The 14087-nt window shown below is 40.2% G+C and overlaps 1 protein-coding gene across 4 annotated transcripts in view; it reads right to left on the bottom strand.

The window, feature by feature from the left end:
- Positions 1-14087, bottom strand: part of SYT7 (synaptotagmin 7) — a 372492-nt gene that overhangs the window by 120023 nt on the left and 238382 nt on the right. The window contains exon 4 of one of the 4 annotated variants that reach the window (XM_018567213.1): positions 506-637. The exons of 2 other annotated variants lie outside the window; for them this stretch is intronic. In XM_018567213.1, coding sequence (XP_018422715.1) covers positions 506-637 — 132 coding nt within the window. Of the gene's footprint in view, positions 1-505; positions 638-10082; positions 10153-14087 lie in introns of those variants that run through there. One more of the 4 variants, XM_018567215.1, reaches the window with a different exon arrangement.

Genomic DNA, 14087 nt, shown 5'->3' with positions numbered 1-14087 from the left:
AAGACACCAGAAAAAAAGAGAAAAAGAGAAAGAGGTCAGCACTGAAAATCAAAAGACAACAAGTATAAAATAACCCAAAGCATCTCTTGTTAGAAGAGGGAGGAAGACGGCAGCCCGGGAATGATGACGGTAAAAAGTCCACATCTCAAGAAACAACATAGGGTTAACATGGAGAAAATCTGTCAGGAAAGGCACCAGACAGCTAGCCAGCCACAGGAAGAAAGAGGCGTGTTAGTGAATCAGACCACACAGTGCGGATGTAGAGCACACGCTGTTATAACGGGCAACCCTTCCTGGCCTTAAAATGGAGAGGGAGGAAAGGCTGGGGGAGACTAGAAAAGGAGGCGCGTCCGTTAGTGGAAGCTAGGAGGGGTTGCTCGTCTCCATGGCTTATCTGCCCATGGGGTGAAGTGGAGCGAGGGTTAGAGGAGCAGGTGGGAGGAGGCGTGTGAGAGGAGTCGGGAAGTTGTACATACTCACTACAAACGACCATAGAAAGACTCACTTGAGGGCCAGCCTTGGGTCACCATAGGGGGCGTAAGGTGAAATGTTTAGGATAAACTCCTTTGGAGGGTAAGAGCTCCATTTCTGGTGGGCTGTGCTCTCATTGTTATTCCAAAAGTCTTTGTCTAGATCACTAAATCGGCAGAAAAAGAGAAAAAACAAAAAAAGAAATACTAGAAAAAGCCTGAATCCCTGGGATGGAGCGAACGAGGAGGAAGGGAGTTAATGTCACATAGTGGCCTGCAAGTGTAGGGAAAAACATTGAGAAGAGGAGAAAGGCGATTGTCTGTTAATTAAGCGATCCAGGTTCTCTGGAGGAGAGGAGGGAGGCAAGAGTTTATTATAGTAAGGTTGAGTTGGCAGCACACAGATCCAGAGAGCTGAAAGAGAGGGAGGGAAAAAGAAAGCATTGATTATGTCACAGAGAAGTGTCACCTCTTCCCACTCCTTCTGGTTTTCCCGTTTCACTTTTCATGAACCCAAATTAATTACCCTCTGTGGGTGCCAGAGTCACGGCACTCGAAAGCTGAAGAGAGGTGCTTTTAATTAAGAGGGCTTGGGTACTGATAAGAATATTTATGCCAACATTGGGGGTGTGTTATGTATGCCAGAGTCTCCTCTCCTCTTTATAAATAAGTGGCCTGAGTCAGGTACATTGCAAATAATGGATGGCCAAGAACTGACCTTTTTGCTCATTATTAAGTCCTCATTCAGCCTAACTTTTCAACGGATTTGCTTATGCTCTAGAAATAGAATGTGTTTTAATTATGGCAGGTTAGGAAAATTACTTCTAAAACGGCTAGTGATTCGCCCTGTGTTCCGCATCAAATTGCACGTTTAAATACAGCGCTAAATCCTGTAATCTCAGGGATTGTTGTTAGAAATCCCCTAACCCAGAGGGTTTAACAGAAAAGACGAGTGTTACGCTGTGATTTTAACCCACAGAGACTAATATGTTACAAGATGATTTGGGTGTGATAGTATCGAACTCTGCCTGGCTGTATTTGTCCTTCTTTTTAATTTTCCTCTTTATTGTGGCTTCTCAGTGATTACTTGTTTGTGGTTAGCTACATTCAGTTCATTGATGAGGAAACAATGATGTCTTTGTCATTTATACAACAGGCACGCGATTAATCAAGTTTGAGAAAAGCGGGAACAGGAGCCAAGAGATAACGCGCTATCGGAGGAATATTTACTGTCTCCTGGCCTGATGACGTCCAGGTACACACTGAAGATTATTAGCTGAGGTGTGGTCAGTTTTAATGTGGGAACATATTTTTCCTGTTGCCAGATCATACACTGGATTTTGATTATGCCGTGAACACGGTTTATTATTTTACAATGATTAAATGACAGCTTTTCGGTATGATTCACGTGTACCATATGGTTGGAGCAATTGCACAAATAAATATTTGCAGTTTTATTCTTTCACATGAGATGCATTCAGTTGCAAAGTATAGAAGCATCTGCTTCATCATATTGGACAAAAAATAGTGGTGGTTTTTGGGAATTTTCGCAACTGTCAAATTGTCAGAAAGAGGCCCTAAAACATTTATTTGTGTAGTTGGTATACTGAATCATGCTGGACACTTGTTTATAATAATACAGATTACAAATAATTGTGTATGCACAATTTCTGAGGATAGTGTTTTAGTTGGCCAATACAGATTTTTCATAGCAATCAAAAAGACAGGCTTAGTAAAAGTGGGTATTGATTGCCTAAACATGACCATTGATGGTTGGGATTTGGCAGGTTTGGAACAGAAATTAAAGATGATAGGTGTGACATTGTTCAAAGCTGTTTTTCCATTGTTCAATTAGATGCCAAAAGGAAACAGTTGCCCCAATGGCACACTAATAGAATCTGAATGGCTTAGTAAAAGTGGGTGTTGATTGCCCAAATATGATCATTGACGGGTGGGGTTTGGGTTTAACCATAGGCATACTAACAGATACCTGACAGGCTTAGAAAAAGTGGGTGTTACATAGCTACATAGTATTTGAGGTTGAATAAAGACACAGTTCCATCAAGTTCAACCTTTGTGTGTCTGTGTGTGATTGTGCGTGTGTATGTGTGTACATCAGTCCCTGTGACCTTGTTTTTAAGAGTACCTGTACCCCCGTATTTTACGGTCTCTGAGGAAGGTATCTAAATGCTTTTTGAATGATTCAATACTCTCAGCTGATACCACTGCCTGTGCAGCCAGTTCTGGACTTTAACCACTCTAACTGAAAAAAAAGCCCCTTGTGGTTAAATCTTTTCTACACCAATTTTAGGTGGTGGCCTCTAATCCTTGTTATGGAGTTTACTGTAAACAGTTTATTGCTGATGTAGCCATCACCACTAAACATTTTGTACATCAAAATCACATCCCCTCTTAATCTCCTCACTTCTAGCATGAACAAGTTTAAATTTAGTAACCTTGTCTCATAGCTTAGGTCCTCCAGCCCCATAATTAGTTTAGTTGCCCTTCTCTGGAGTCTCTCCAGCTCAAGGACAAGGTGTTGATTACCCAAACATGACCATTGATGGTTGGGGTTTGGATTTAACCATAGGCACACTAACAAATATATGATAAGCTTAGTAAAAGTGGGCGTTGATTACCCAAACATGACCATTGATGGTTGGGGTTTGGCAGATTTGGAGCAGAAATAAAGATGATAGATGTGACATTGTTCAAAGCTGTTTTTCCATTGTGTAATTTGATGCCAAAAGGAAACAGTTGCTTCATTTTGATCATAGACACACTAACGGAATCTGATATCTCTGTGGCATGTAATGGAAATATTTAACCTACAGTGCTGTCTTTGCCAGCAGAGGTGAAGTGCGGGGAAATGGGCAATTGTGCAAAAAGGGTTATTTAGTGTATGGTAATGTATGTATACTATGTTCTAGCTTGTCTTATCTCCCATGAAATATGGTGCTTAAAGCACAAATACAGTCAGGATGAAAGTCATCTCTAAGCTTACATGATCTCATGCCATGTGAACTTGCTCTTTCATTTTTTGTCGTTTGCAAGCTAAATCAATACTTCAGCAAAAGGGGCCTCATAGAGCCTATTCCTATTTAAAGCAGTTTGTAGTTAAGGATTTGTAGGGAGTCAGTGGAAAATAAATCCATGTGTGAGTGTATTATTTTTGGTTTGATTCAAGATTATTTTTATTAGATTTTTATTAGATTTCTAAAAAGTATGTCTGTCCTGCAGTTCTGCTCCATGTTACACTTGGAAATGACAAGTCAGTTACTGACTTGCCATTTTCTGACTTTCATCAATATCCATTTCTATTTTTCTTATTTACAAGTGCTACGCTTAGGCCTTCTAAACTGGACAATAAAGTATTCTAGAGGTCAGTGGGTATGGAGTTCCAAGTAAAATGTAAATAAGCTGTTCCACAAATGTGATTCCAAGTATAAAATAGGGCACAGAATTGCGCTATCTTCAAAAATGCATATTATACCTACTGGCCTTTAGTCTTTTGGTTCTATAGAAAGCAACAACAAAAAAATATGTTTGATGTGATCTGATGATTTTGAAGTGTGTATGGTTGCTGCAGAGGCTACATAAATTAGAGGAGCAAAGATGACCTCTTATGGCAACTTCTGAAGCATCAAAAACAATTAACTTGTCCTCAGATGAGATGCCTGCATTCATTTTCTTTTTTTCACTGGGTAATACCGCGAGTAAAACTCTTGCAAATAAATTTGTGATTTACAGGTAAATTGTGCTTAGCTTAGAAATATGAGGTAAAGCTCTGCTTGACTATCATCCAATCATGTGCATAGAAAAATGCTGTTTTTTTATTCTTGCTCGTGATTGGGTAAAAATTTAAAAGTGATTTTTCTCCACATCCACTAAGCTAAAGGAAATTTCCCTTGCAAAGTGCACATTTTCTTTTGCATTTATGAAATCAACCCCTTTGTGTCTACATTTACTTCCCAATGCTATCTATGGAAGAAGTCATGGTTGTCATACAGGCTGCATTTTAAATATATCTGCCTTTGTTCATCTTCATTATATGGAGGATTGATGGGCCTAGCAATTTACAAAACAGAGATAACATTATTTATGCTTTCTTTTAAGCTAACAGAAGGTTAAAAAAAGGACATTTTCTGTACTTGCTAAAATGTTCTTATCCTGAAAAAGGAAACCAATTCCACTACCACATCTAAGGACTGGCAGGCTGCAATATATTACATTTTTGTTTTTGGGTTTGGATATACCTGGTAAGTATGGCTGTTGAACTGAAAAAGTGTCATTATGTAATTACTGATATTCTGCGTACTGGTGCAATGGGTTGGTAAAATAATCCACCATCTTCTTATTTCTTTAATTAACTTTTGCCCCTAACCTTTGCCCCTGCAAAAACCATAGAAGTTGTAATTTTTTTAGATTCCCCACATATTCATTTAATAGATATTTCTGGGACTTCAAATGGGAAAGTCTAGAGCGGAATTACGAGAACCAAGAATGCTAGGATATACGCTAGACATATCTTGTACCATTATCCCTGAGAGATGTAACAAGTTAACTGTCAAGGTCAATAAGCTACTGTTCCCGATCAGTAGGAAAAATTACGTATGTGACACAAGCCTTAATGAAACAGGACAAATGGACATTTGCCACTTTACAAAATAACATTCAGGTGTCAATTCATTGCGCTGTGTGCTCTCACCAGAGCTGTAGCTCCTATTTGCCTTCTGTAACTATAAAGATGCTTGTATTGCTATAAAAGTATTAACTAAAGATGTTGTCACTGCGGGCAACATTTTTATGGCTAGAGATGATCATAACAGAGAAGCAGAGGATCTATGAAGTATGGAAAATGTAGCGGAGGGCTAAGGAAGGGAGGTGAGGGAAAGAAGTGGCAACCCATTGTTCCTTTTACAAATGAAGGCCGACACTGTTAGAACCTTCTTTGCTGCTGCACATATCTAGGGTGACTGGCCCAAATATAAACATTTAACTACAGTTTTATAGCAGTGCTAACAGTCCACAGAACTGACTTGGCCAACCAGTTTTGCATTTATTCCATTTGCCTTTATTATATAACATGTCAATCATCTTTGATAGTCTCTAGGTCCAAACACAGCTATCCATAGGAATTTGATAATGAAGCTAGCTAGATTCTAGGAATAAGAGTTCCAACATGTCTCCCTAGTAAATATTGTGGCATCTTTTGTGCCCAATGTAACTATGTTGCTGCTAAAATGTAGAAATACTGTGTGTGTACTGTACTGTATATGTGACAACACAGTTAATACTGTGGTCAGTAAATATATAAAAGAGTTATGCGGTCAATAATAGAAATCCCCTTTTTGTATACAGGGTACAATTGAAAGGGAAATGAAAACACTACAGTGTTTGCAATATTATATTTGGTAACATGAGGTTCAAAGCAACACAGCTGTATCAAGCTGTGAAAACCCACTCAGCACGTTACATCAAAGTGGCAATTATGTATCCTATCTTTATACAGCAGGCAGCCTTTGGGTCATCTATGGCTGTTCTGTTGCCCTCCACTTCACTAAAAACACCCACTACTTTTATACTATAATAAAATGTTCATAACAACATTATAATTCTAAAATGAACTCATTTGCAAAAGTGAATTATGGTATTTGAAGCTACATATAAAATAGATTCTGTGCTCTTAATGGAAAACACAGACAATCCTTTGTTTATTTATGATCCAATTAACCTCAAATTTTTGCAGGTCAAGGGACCTTTTCTACAATCAGTACATTCCCATAAATTTTCAGCAGACCAGTACAGGAAAGTCAGTTGAGCGTTGTCAAAAGGACCATTGCTCTGAAGAACCTATAGGTGCTACTTACTCTGTATCTGGCTCTGGAAATAATCAGATATGACTAGAGACCCACTTTATTCAAGTCTCACAGTTCTGTCAGGATCAGATCTGGCAAGACTTTGAAGTCAATTGATACAGCACAAACTCATCCAGGAGTTCAAAGGCTGCTACTGGACATTTTTCCTGCTTTGTGCACTAATTAAATCTGCAGTTTCATATGTGGGCTCTCTTTTCTACAGGATTACCAAAGACATAAATCTGACTCTACATAAAGGTATCTACGTGCCTATCTAATCACCAACTTGAGGACCCTGTTCATGAGCCACGTCAAAATAAATTCTAGTTTTCTCTCTTCGATTCATTGAAAAACGAATGCTGTTAACTCAGAGAGAATTTGGAGGTGTTACTTCCATAAGTCCATATAGTTTCTGCTGCCAAATGCATTAACAGAAAAGAAAGATAAGTATTTACACAACTCTTTTATAGAATATCTGTTTCCATTCAGCTGACGGTATGACAAGCATATGTGGATATTTTCAAAGAAATAGGACACAGTGGTGTCTTATATGCAATCTTTGTCTGGCTGGTATAAATAACTGGAACCTTGCAGTCCCTGGAAACTCTTTTAACTAAAATGGCTGTAAAAATATGCCAGAGTCCCCAGGATTCAATCAGTCTATTAATGTTCTGTGGTGAGTCTGACACTGACTGATCTCTTCTCCAGCTAATACAAGGATATTTATTTTTGCATCAATCTGGTGTCTGTTCCCGTGTGCAGAGATTCCACGTGTCCAGAATTTAACTCTAGGGGAGTGATTTACTAACCTAAACACACGCACGCACCAGTTGCGTGTGATTTTCACACAGCAAAACATATTTATTAACCAAAAAGTCATAAAGAATATTTCCACTAATGCCATATATGGAAAAATCATGCACATGGTGCACATATAATGCTGCTTCACAGTTTAGACAAAAATGGTTAGCTCATGCATTTACATTCCTGCATTCATCAACGCAAGCAGCACAACATAGAGCTAATTTACACAACATCGCCTTGCAATTCATGCTTGGCTTTGCACAACACACCTGCTGGGTGTGTACACACTACAAAGGTGTTTAGATTCCACCCATAGATCATGCTGGGAGGGAACACACTACAGAGGTGTATACATGTTCGTGGTGTGTTTATAAGGTTAGTAAATCAACCCCTAGATGTTGCAAGCCAAACTGCACACAGCCTGTCAGCACCTATACAGCAACTTGATCAACACAAGGTCTACAATCCAGCAGGAGGTGGATTGATGGTATACTACCCAATGACTACTATGTTACTCCATACTGCTATCAACTTGGTCAGAAGTTATGGTGATGTTAAATTTTAAACCTGTGAAACTAGGGCATCATGGCATACAAATAACATCTTCATATGTTACTGTACATGTTGTTGGGAAAGCTGTGAAATAATTATTTTAGGCTTTAACAAGAAACTGTGGCACTTCTGCTCTCACTTTTGGTGATCCATAGTAGGGATGCATCGATACTAGTATGGGTATTGGTGCAGATACAGGGCATTTTTTTTTAATAACTACTTGCAGCCCTGGTGAGACCCAAACACAGGCCTGGTTAGACCCAAACACAGGCCTGGTTAGACCCAAACACAGCCCTGGTAAGACCCAAATGCAGCCCTGGTGAGGCCCAAACGCAGCCCTGGAGAGACCCACATGCAGCACTGGTGACACGCAAAGGCAGCCCTGGTGAGACACGAACACAGCCCTGGTGAGACGATACATGCAGCCCTGGTGAGATCTGCATGCAGTCCTGGTGACACCCAAACACAGTCCTGGTGACACCCAAATTCAGCCCTGGTGAGACCCGAACGCAGCCCTGGTGAGATCTGCATTCAACCCTGGTGAGACCGCACACAGCCCAGGAAAGCCAGTTGCCATTCTCCATTGCTGTATAGTCATGGATTGTTGGGATCTGTAGTACTCTATTGCTGGCTGCCATTCTCCATTGCTGAATTATCATGGATTTAGTTACAGTTCTTTATAATTATAAAGAAATTGCCTAAAATCCTTAGTCTGTATTGTTTTAGAACAAGTCCCTTTAAGAAAATTGGTATTGGTAATTGGTATCGACAACTACCTGAGGGAAAGTACTAGTACTTGTACACTTGATCTTGCAAAAAATGGTATCAGTGCATCCCAGGTCCATAGCTTTGGGAACTATAAAGAAATGATTTACAAGTAACCAACTAAAATGTCAGCATAACGTTATATACCGAGCCTACCTTTTTATTCAATATGATGGCTTAGTGGTTGGTTGGTATTGCTTGGGTCCCGTGTTAAACTTCCACTTGGACCCTTTGTGCATGAAGTGTATGTATCCCATGCCTATGCGGCCTTTCTATTGATAGAAACACCATACTGGTACCTCTTTAGTTTCTGCTTATTCTTAGTATGTGTATGGGAACTTCAGTGAATGTGATACATATAATACTAATAGGATACAATATATGCTCCGCAAGGCAGAATCTTATGTGCATGGTTTAAACATTTCTGTTTGAAATATGATGTCACAAAATAACTCAATAGAATTAGATAAAATTTTTATAGAAAATAAAGAAAATTGAAAGCACAGGAGATTAAGGGGGGGCATGATTTTCACATACAAAATGTTCCATAGTCATAGCAACATTAGCAATAAACTCTTCACAATTAATTCCGTAACAAAGACTAGAGGACACCACCTAAAACTGGTAGAAAAAAAATTCAAACACAAGGGGCGAAGGGGATTCTTCTCAGTTCGCGCGGTTAGGGTCTGGAACTCACTGCCGCAAGCAGTGATTTCAGCTAATAGTCTGGAATCATTCAAGAGGCTTTTGGACGATTTTCTGAGAAACGGTAATATACAAGGGTACAAGTACTCCTAAAAACGAGATGACTCGGGGATCTTTACACCCACACACACACACAATAGGTTGGACTTGATGGACAAATGTCTTTATTCAACCTCAAATACTATGTAACTATGTAAGAACAATAAAGTGCTTCACGGTCTGGGATCAATAAGCAAGCAAAACTGCTGATGATTTCAGATTCTGCATCGCATCAAATTCTGTACTAGGACTTAATTATATTTCTACTGTCTATTAACAATGAATTTGTTATCTGACAGGCACTGTACACATGTAGGATAATAATGTGATTTAAGTAACTTTAATATTCTGTACCACCTACAGAGCAAGTCGGAATTAACAATCTATGCTGTAGCTGCCATACCATTATTATGAAAGGTCAATACTTCTCATTCCTACAGACTGGTTTACACATTGAACAGTTCTTGTGAGCCAGCAAGACCCTTGGTTCCCATCTTCTATAGAGTTTTATTCAAACCTTCTACTGGAAATAAAAGTGTCACATAATCTATAGCGAACAAATTAGGGGTCCAGCAGAGTCAACCCATCCTACACTGAATGACAGCCAGGTTACAAGAAACAGATTATACACAATCTGCACGTATGTGAGATGGGTTCTATCTGAAGGAGAAATGGATGTATAACAACATTTCACACTATTAAGAACAATCATCTCTAAAGTAGAGGACAAATGTTAGAAAATAAGCATAGCATGAAGATTTTCATTATGAACAAATGAAATAAAGACACAAAATAAACTTTAACCAAAAGTGTAAAGCTTTTCTTTTCTTACATATGAACAAAAAAAATAAATAAAGATATGGGCCTAAGAAGGTATGTCTATATTTACCTTGCTATGCCAGTGTTAAGAGCCATGGAGAAACGCACCGATTCTCTTAGTGCCAGTGAGATGCTTTGCATCTCCAGTATGTTCCCGGTCTTTATAACGATACCCTCAGATGTGTGATGAGAGGCTCACAGACCACTCACAGGAAATCATTAGCCCCTAATCACCATGTTTAACTCCTCTTTGCAGCATTGTGTGAATGGCACTGGTAGAGTAGGATGCATGACTAAATTAGAGCAAACTTGTTAACTGTTGCTTGGCCAAATTGTTCCATCAACTGCAGATGTGTACTTATGTGTGCTGCAGCTGGTTGAGATTCTCAAGCGCAATTAATATTGATATTAAACATTGCTGATCTGCTGTGTCTGAGGGCGGTCTTCTACCCAAAATAACCATTCTTAACTATGCTCGTGGCAAAACAAGTGCATACAGGAGAATAAATAAAAAGGCTTGTGTCAGCAATAGCTCGCACTATATTTATAGATATGATAAAAAAAGAATCATGTTATACAAGTTAACTCTCCGACACCCAACATCAAGTCTCAAACAGAACCTACAGTACAGCATGGTAAGCCGAGATCAGTTCCTTAAAATTAAATAATAGAACTAGAAAGGTATAAAAGTCATCATGGGCTACAAGTGGCACTCTTTGGGTCAGGTCAGGACAGAATAAAAATATAAATTACAAACTTCTCTAAACTACTCCTAGAATACTATTGTATTATAGAACGGATGTACTGCTGAAAATGTTAAGTGAAGTCTAATTTAAATCTACCCTGAAAGTTGACTTGACTTTGTTTTTCCATTTACGGTGAACCAGAGATGTTTTTGTACTAGCAATTCTGGATGCACAAATAAGAGCTAATAGCACTGCATTGTACGTGAGGATGGAGAGGAACTGCCCACAGCCTGGAATGTCAAGCAAAAGAGGAGAGTGCCAAAGTCTACCAGAGCGAGGTAAAAGGTAAGTATTACATGTTATTCCTCTACCCCTAGACTTAAAGTGACAAATAAATCCTAAAAATGCATTGAAGTACCCTAACTATTAACAGAAATGTACCTTATTTGTGTATCACTCGGAAGATCCTCAAATCATCTCTGAATAAGTGCTGACACTTTCCTTTCCTTTCTGGAGGGTGGCTACTTTTTAGTTCCCCATGGTCCCTGCGCTCTTAGCTCACTCCTGTGATGGAGTATATTTTTCAATAAACTAAATAAACTATGAATTTAATAAACTAAACTAAACCTGAGATTGTAGTCCATCACAGGAGTGAGCACGGAGCGGTGTCTACTTTACAACACATATAGGGACCATAGGGAACAAAAGAAGCCACCGTCCGGAAGGAAGGACAGTGTTGGCACCAATTCAGAGGTGATTTGAGGCTCTACAAATGAGTGGTACACAAATAAGATACATTTATGTTAATAGTTAGGGTATTTGAATGCATTTTTAAGATTTAACTCCTGAGTTTAGTGTCATTTTAACAGGCATTTAACTTCAGTGTTTGCAATGCAAAGGTAATTTTTGTGTAATTCCCAGAGTTGGGCTTTAATTGATAATCAGCATGGTCTACAGTTCTAAAATGAAAAGTAAGCCTTTCTGATGTTTTGGGATTGTGTTAAAAATTGCACATGTGAATGGCTTCTGTTTTCAAAAGTCAATGCTGTACTTTAATATGACTTAATGGCTTTGCAAAAGAGCTGGGTTGGCTGTACTGCTGATCTTTGATCCATATGATTGTGAATGATAATGTAGTTAAGGTCTATACAGTTGACAGTACAAAATTCAACCACAATTGCTTTCTTTGAATACCATTCACCTTTTTGTTAGAAAACAATGCCAGGAAGGTTAATGCGCACCCCATCTATTTGATGCTTCTCTGGAAATGAAAGAGTTAAGGGTTGCCTGTCTGGCTACACTGCTTTAGGTTGCGGTTCTAAATTAGGTGCTGTGATTGCTCATTGAGCAGAGCTCTTAGCATGAGACCCTTGGTGACATACAGAAAATCAGAACAAAGCGACTGCTTGACCTTCACAAGGGACACAAAGAAAGAAGGATCATTGTGCTATAAGGCAGCCTCATGTTCTTTATACACAAGCCTCTGGAAATCATAGCCTAACCCCCTCTCCTGCTCCCACCCAAAGCACACTCTCAACAGTCCATATCTGATCCCAACTCTTGCTTTGACATAGCTGAACAAAAGAGGCCTCCGCTAAGAAGGTGGTAGAGAGCTAAGGGATAAGACTAAGAGCTTTAGAAGCGGCAGCCTGTGTGTCTTTAGGGAAATAAGCAACGTGTGTGTAAAATATTATCTTCTTGTCCCAATGCTCAGATCTTAAAGGATGAGAAGCTTCACTCGCTCTGCGATAGCTGAGAACATGCTGTTTGCGGGTCAATGAAAGGATACAGGCATTTCAAGGTCAAACCTTTTCTCCAGAGCAGAATTCACAGGCTTGGACACACCAGGCCCACTGTAATCCTAATCTATTTGCACCAAGAATCTATCTGCATATAGGGGTCTATTCACGAAGCAGCCAAAGGATCTAGTCGTAGCTTCGGCCGATCCTTCAGCTAGCTTCGGCCCCAGGACCCCTTCGGTTCAGTAGAACCAAAGGGCTGATGTACGGGCTATTCACTATAGTCCGTACAGCTCCCAAACGTGGCCGATGAAAGTCGAAGCTGGACGTGCGGCCGGCCGACAGCCTGCTTCTGACAACTGGGCGGAGCCAGCCGTGATCTTACGGCTGGCTCCGACCACTTGCAGAGAGATCAGCGTCCCTGGTTAACAGCTAACCAGGGACACTGATCTCCAAACAGCCTAACTCTCCCTGGCGCTCCGGGAGTCTCTGCTTTTTCTTTTTTTTTTATTCTGACACGGAGCCGTGTCAGAATAGAAAAAAATAAATGTTTGGCCATAGGAATGCATTGCTAGATTCCTTTTGGCTATTGCAATTTGCAATAGCCAATAGCAAACTAGCATTGCACCCGCCCTCTGCTGCTGTTCTCCATCAGGTCCACCACTACTAATTGACAGCAGCAGAGGGCGGGAACAATAGTTAGTTTGCTATTGGCTATTGCAAATTGAAAGGATCGGCCGAAGCTACGGCTAGATCCTTCGGCTGCTTCGTGAATAGACCCCTATTTTTTTTTTCCTATTCTGACACGGCTATTCTGTTCGGCTATTCACTTCAGGCTGGTACGAATGTTTTCAGCCGTATATCGGCTGAAATCAGCCGTACATCAGGTGGCTTCGCGTGGCTTCAGGTCGGCCGAACATGCTGAGCATGTTTGGCCGACCTGAAGCCAGCTGCAGCAAGCCAATGTACGGCTGATTTTAGTCGGTGTACAGCTGAAATCAGCCGTACAAGCCTGAAGTGAATAGCTGAACCGTTCGGCTCACTTCACTTCGGGTCGGTTATTCACTCGGCTGCCTACAGCAGCTTTGTGAATAGAACCCATAGAAACATAAAGCAGACACAGTTCCCTGCTATTTGTCTGTGATTGTAAGCAGAGCAGCAGCTAGCTCCTTTTGCGCTCCCCCAACAGGCAGGTGACATCACCCGACACTGCACACACACGGCATCATGCGATATCATACTCCCCGCCTCCAGGATGTATTTTTTATTTTGTCCTCAATCTCTTGTTCTGCAGTCTCTGTTCTGAATGAATACAAAAACTCAGTACAGAGGCTTCCCATTCATTCAGAAACTGGTGATAGTAAAATATTTACTATCATCCAGTTATAAATGGATAGAAGCCTCTATAGTGAGTGCTACTACCCATTCGGAAACTCATGAATGAACAGGAACTGATGTAAAGCACTTCCTGTTCATTCATAACTGTTTACAAACACAGAGGATTGGTAAATATCACTGATATTTACCGATCCTCCGCTCTCCATCCTGACCCGCACGACCAAGCACAGAAGGGTGGCACCGCCTGCAGCTTCTCTTTGGATCTCCGGTTCTCTCCCCTGACTGTATAGGCAGAGGTAGCGGGGATCCGAG

This window comes from Nanorana parkeri, unplaced genomic scaffold (genome assembly GCF_000935625.1).
Source record: "Nanorana parkeri isolate BGI_ZX_2015 unplaced genomic scaffold, ASM93562v1 scaffold1021, whole genome shotgun sequence".
Classification (NCBI taxonomy): domain Eukaryota; kingdom Metazoa; phylum Chordata; class Amphibia; order Anura; family Dicroglossidae; genus Nanorana; species Nanorana parkeri.
The sequence above is the reverse complement of the archived record's forward strand: the minus strand, read 5'-3'. Positions and strand labels throughout refer to the sequence as shown.